This window comes from Cinclus cinclus, chromosome 4 (assembly GCF_963662255.1).
Source record: "Cinclus cinclus chromosome 4, bCinCin1.1, whole genome shotgun sequence".
Classification (NCBI taxonomy): Eukaryota; Metazoa; Chordata; class Aves; order Passeriformes; family Cinclidae; genus Cinclus; species Cinclus cinclus.
The window spans coordinates 8666658-8672423 of NC_085049.1; the positions used below are offsets into that span (position 1 = coordinate 8666658).

Sequence of the window (5766 nt, forward strand, 5' to 3'; positions counted from 1 at the left end):
TCCTCAAACCTTCTTCAGCATGAGTTTAACTCTTCACTTTAACTGATGATCAACATATCAGCAGCAAAGTGCAGTCACAGGAAACAATTAAAGCTTAAATAGTCAAAGGTAGTCACTGAGATTTTGGCAAGCACATGGATTGTCAGGTGCCTGTGCTTTGTTTGCCATCAAGTCATCAAGCTAAAGGTACAGCACATGACTGTCCAAAGTGTGCTGGGTGGGGAGAGAGGAAGGGGCTTAGGAAGGGGGAGAAGAAGTCGCTGCTGCCTCATTGCACAAAATGGCCAGTACTGTTCCCCCTTGTGATAGCCACTGCATCATTTCCCCAGCCAAGGCATGGCGCTGAAGAGCCCCAGCTGAGTATCTGTGGGTGGGTCCATCCCCATCTCCAGGTGAGGGGGTGTGGCAAGGGGTGCCCTTTTAGGGAGGTGCTGGGAATGCTGCAGTAGTTGGCTGGTGCTGGCTCTGGTTCCTGCTGGCTGCCTTGGTCTCTTAGTGATGGTGGGCAGGAGGATGGACTTCAGCATGCTCTTGGAGCCTCTGGGCTTTGTTAAGGTCCTTGAGTGGGTGAGTGGAACTGAGGGGCTGTTTGCTCTGCTGACCCAGGCCTGGATTTGCTCCTGTACCTGGGCTGGGTGCCCTGGGAAGGTGTGAGCCACTGGGCTGACAGACCCTGCCCCAGGTGTCTGGTGCTGGGTGTCCAACACTGAGCTGCTCCTCAGCCATGCCCTTGGACTGCAGAGATAAAAACTCCATGTGTTAATTCCAAGGGTGTTACAGCAGTTTGTGGTGTTGTGTGTTCTGATGATTAGAGGTTTAGGGTCTGGATAGTGGAAAAAAAAAAGGAAAATAAGAGCTATTTAGAGAGTCAAGATGATGTGTGATACTCTGAGCATATACTTCCTAGTTACTTGAGTTTGTAGTTGTGGCTATGCAAAACTTGTAAAAAATAGTTTCTTTATTAATTGTGGGAAATACTGACTGTTAGCATACAAAAGACACAACAAAATACAAACCCTACAAAACTTTCTGTGCAACTGAAAATAAACAGAAAGCACTTTTAAATGGGCTTTGGTTAGCAGTGTTGCTTCTCCTTTTAGATTTTAGGAACTCAGCATTTTCTTTTTGACATCACTTAATATTTCAGCTTTGCCAAATCTGTTGCTATTTCACCAAAGGTTTGCTTCCTTTGTGCACTAATGTATCTATGTACCAATTCCTATAGGTTCTTGCCATCTTTGCCTTTGCCACATGTGGAGGCTTTCATGGTGAAACTGCTCTTCTAGTTTCATGCAAAGGTGTGGTAAACAAAACAATTACAGCTGCTTTTGCTTTTCCATTCAGGTGGGCATTAGTTCTTCAGTTATTACTTGATAATTCCTTCTTATTTACCTCTTCCCTATCTGCCCTGGCTTGCTCTGTAGCAGCAATAAAATGTTTAGTTGTAATTGTTCAAAGCACTGTAATTTTTAGTACCTGATAGAAAGAAGTATGTAGAAAAGGCAGTAGGTTGTTATGCTGTGTATGACTCTACCTTAAGTTCTAATCTAGCAGTGCATGAATGCTACAGAAAGTAATTAGTAACCTAAAAAAAAAAACGCAATCCATTTTAACAGCCTAATTCTTCATCAATTTGTAGCTGCTTTAGAGGTCCAGATAAGATTATTTTGAATGTGTTGTTATCCTATTTTTACTCAGAGACTGAATGAAAACTCTTCTTCAGTTTATCCCAGCATTATCTTGGTGAGGATGTTGGGCACAAAAGCCTAAATCTTTGCAGACACAAGCTCCTTTCCTGGAGCAGGAGGAAGAAGTCTTCCTCTCTGCTCTTGCAGCTGCATAGCTATGATGGGTGAAGGGCTGGTGTTCCGTGTGTGTGTTCAAGAAACATAATAACATAAATAAATATAGAGTCTTTTAAGTCCTGATCACCTTGTTTAATTGCCAGTTTCTCAAATAATGTTGTTAAGTCTGCTTCCAAATTGGGAACTTTTTGTTCAACTGCTCTAAAAGTGAGATTGGAATCCTTCTTCTGAAGGTACTATTGTATACCTTAGTGTAGGATTGGGCACGATCTTCAGATGGCTTGATGAACCTTTATAGATATATATAATAACTGGCATTTATAGAACTGTAGTGTATCTTTCAGAGTAAACATATACAATCAGAATGCTGAAGTGCTGTTGCTGTGAAGCATGAAGTATAATTATATGAAACTCCCATTGAATGGCAAACTCTGTGGGTATAATCTTCACAGGTTGAATACTGTTGTATTTAGTGCACCAGACCCAGAAGGCTGTGGTGGTACTTGGACAGATGTCTACCTCATGGGCAACTTCTCCTCTTCTGCACAGTTCTTTGTTACACTGGCAGCACTGGTGTTCCTCTACTGTATTACTGCCCTTGTGGTATATATTGGATATAACCATGTGTATTGGCAAAATAACAAGTTTCCACTAACTGTAAGTCATTCAAGGTATTTTAATACTTTGGAGCTAAAAAGAGATGAGAAATATTGCTAATGCAAGGATAATTGGTGAATATCCAATAGTTACAAAAGTTAAATGGAGTGTGAACACAAGTATCTCAGACTGGTCCCTATAGCACTTGAGCAGAAAAGGGTCCCAAAGCCCTTGGCTGTCCTTGGCATTGCAACTTCTGCAGTTATTGAAGCAGTGGAATGAAGTCTCACTTTTTCAGGTGAACAGTAGATTCATCACAACTTTTCTTTTGTACCATGCATTTGAATAGGCAACTGTTCCGTAGGTGAGATCTCCTCTCTTAATCTGAAAATTTTCTTTGTGTAAAGCACCTGCTGCTATCGACAGTGGGAAATAGTTAACCTTGTGAATTTTAGTCACCTTCAGTATTGAAGCTCTGAATGAGAAATTTCATAATATGCTTGAAAATGGGCTTAAGTGATCTTTCAAGCCAAATTTTAGCCTATCAGCCACTCAGATTTAAGTCCTCTGCCCTTCTGCCATCACCCTCACTTTACTTAACCTTGGCTTAAATTCTCATGAAATTGGTGCTAGGCATCTGATTTTAGAGACAGATTTTAGGTTGTCTTTTGCATCTCTAAAGCACGAGCATATAGCTTTGTAGCTGGTTATCAACATTGAGTTGTAACTATAACATTGTCAATTACTAAATCTGCTTGTCATCATTAGCACTGATGCAGTTACCTTGGTGATGTAATTGATACTGTGTCTGCCTTGCTCTCGTGTATGTTCCTGCATTTTTTTTTTAACTTATTAATGAGTATCTCTCTTGTGTAGGACCTGGCAATCAGTGTCTTGACAGCCTTTCTGTGGCTGGTCAGTACTTTTGTTTGGGCAAAGGCACTTGCTGGCATCAAGGTGTCCACAGGAGCCAGCATTATTCCAGGAATTGAATCTTGCAAAGCACCAGGAACAACTTGCAATTTTCTTTCTGTGACCAGCATGGGAGCTCTGAATGTGTCTGTGGTATGTATGTCTTCCACCATATGGGTACAATGAATATGTTGGAAAACACCAAATGGTACCTGAGGGTGCTGTTCCATTGATTGTATGTGTTTCTCTGTGCTAAGATTTCTTTATGGGTTATTTGTCATTCAGGTCCATTAATACTATGGTAAAACACTGAGAAAATAATTTCTTGGAGGAAACAAGTTTTCCTCTAAAGAAAATAAAAGGAAACAACTTGCAAGATCTACCTCTAGAGCTGTTATGTGCAGCACTTCCAGACGCACTTGAGTGTCTGTTTTTAGCCAAGAGCAACTCAAAATATCTTACTGAGCCACCAAGTGACCTGACTGATATAAATAGGGAGGAAGTCCTGTGCTGGTGCTGAACCTGGCTTTTTACTTAACTGTGAGCATTTTTACACCTCAAATTGAGGTTTGTTGTAACATAATGGTATGAAGCTCATGTTCATACAAGGAACGCTTCATAGCAGAACAAATTAAGCTTGTTGTATGAGCTTCCTTGTGAATCTTGCTTTTCAAAACTCAGGCTGTTTTTCATTGGCCCAGTAATAGTAATTTGGTCTCGGAGTGCATATGCAGAGGTGCTCAGTGACTGAAAATAATTTCCCTAATTCTGTGCAAAATATAGATTAAGTTTTACTATCTAGTCAACAAGGAACTCTGTTAAATAGCTAATATAGCTTCTGTTACTCTGAAAAGTGTGGAAATGTCCAAATGAAAGGGGTGCCGAAGATAGTGCTTGTTTCTGGTTTGCCTTGAAGAGGCATTCTGCCTTTTTTTTAAAAGAAGCAAAACCCAATCAAACACAACAAGTTTAATATTGCCTCTCTTCCCCCCCTTTTTTTTTCTTTACAGGTGTTTGGCTTGCTTAATATGATTTTATGGGCAGGAAACACTTGGCTTTTGTACAAGGACACCAACTTGCACAGCCAATGGAACAGAATTTCTGAAAGTGCAACTGAAAGGGTATAAAGAGTTGATATTTTGAAGCACTTCCACTTTCCCATCTCACTACCAAGAGTATGGTGCATTAGGATTAATTTCAACAATAACTGATAATTCATATAAACTTCTATTCTGTACTGTGGTTTGACATGGGGTCTTGTGTGTGAAAGGCTGTAAGGGGAGATGTCTGAATATGACAAATTCTTCATTGGTGTTGCTCAGCTCATTCATTAGGAACAGTATTTGGGTCTTCTCACATGGACTTCTTTACTAAGGTGTCTGACTCCCCGGGAACTGCCCAGAACAAATGTTTTGACAAACCTAATACAGAAGCCGTTTGGTTATTTTTGGTCTGTTTAAACAGTTTGTGATGAAAATAGACATAATAATGCAAGTTGTAATTGTTCAGTGTGCCAGAACTATTGACCTTCTGATAGTAAACTGTAGTCTCAAAGAGAATAATGAAGTCAGTGTGCCTTGGGTCCTTGCTGCTGGAAGAGTGTGCCTTGGGTCCTTGCTGCTGGAAGAGTGTGCCTTGGGTCCTTGCTGCTGGAAGAGTGTGTGCAAATGCATTGGCTTTGTGGCTGCTGGGGCATGGCTTTAGATTTGACTGCCCTTGTTAGCTGCAGGAGTTACCTGTGCTACAGGAGGGGCTTCTACACTGGGGCCCTGTGGGGTTTTTTGGTAAAGAGGACTACTTATCACTCCTGCAGGTTACTGCTGCCCAGTGCTGCTCAGCACTTCTTTGTCAGTTCAGAGTAGGGGCTTTTATTACTTATAGCTATCTAGAATTTCATTTGAATTGCCTTTCGGAAGAGGTAATAAGTGTCATCTTCACTTGTTTGCATCACTGAGCAGGTTTATTTATTTAAAAATACATATTTTATCCTAAAATCTAAAATTCCTATTTTCATATTGTCTAAGAAAAAATATGGAAATTATATATAAATTAGGTTTTTCAGCCTTTTGAATTTAAGGTTATGTATGACATGGTTAAAATATTTATTAACTTTTAATATTTTCGACAGAACTATGTTCCTGTCTACTTCTTATGTGCTTATCTACTTTGTCACTGTTAGTCACTGGCATGGCCTAGTTATCAAATGGTAATAGTGAGTATTTTTGCACACGCAAGAGCAATAAAAAATTAGATCAGTATAGGCCTTATCGATGGCTGAGGTCTAGCCAACAAGTGAAACAGAGTTGCAGAGCTTAGCACATCGACTGGTTGTTTCAACAAAAACTTAAACTTAAATTTCATGTGCACTCAAAGAGACACCCCATGTTTCCTTACAGCTGAAACGTACCCTTATGCTTTTTGTAGAACAAACAGGTGTGTCCCATCCCCAGAG

At 40.3% G+C, this 5766-nt stretch overlaps 1 protein-coding gene across 1 annotated transcript; it reads left to right on the top strand.

Moving 5' to 3' along the window:
* The first annotated feature begins 498 nt into the window (after positions 1 to 498).
* On the top strand, positions 499 to 4441 carry SYPL1 (synaptophysin like 1). Its single transcript, XM_062490806.1, has 5 exons — positions 499 to 567; positions 1226 to 1344; positions 2258 to 2462; positions 3279 to 3467; positions 4325 to 4441. Exons 1-5 carry the CDS (start codon positions 499 to 501, stop codon positions 4439 to 4441), a joined length of 699 nt encoding a protein of 232 aa, XP_062346790.1.
* The last annotated feature ends 1325 nt before the right edge of the window (positions 4442 to 5766 follow it).

Bases quoted from the DNA above. Each gene is read 5' to 3' on its own strand.
- SYPL1 (XM_062490806.1), top strand. From the start codon at position 499: ATGGTGGGCAGGAGGATGGACTTCAGCATGCTCTTGGAGCCTCTGGGC. The intron at 1,345-2,257 runs GTGGGCATTAGT...TAATCTTCACAG, and splicing joins GCTTTTGCTTTTCCATTCAG to GTTGAATACTGTTGTATTTA. The intron at 3,468-4,324 runs GTATGTATGTCT...TTTTCTTTACAG, and splicing joins GAGCTCTGAATGTGTCTGTG to GTGTTTGGCTTGCTTAATAT.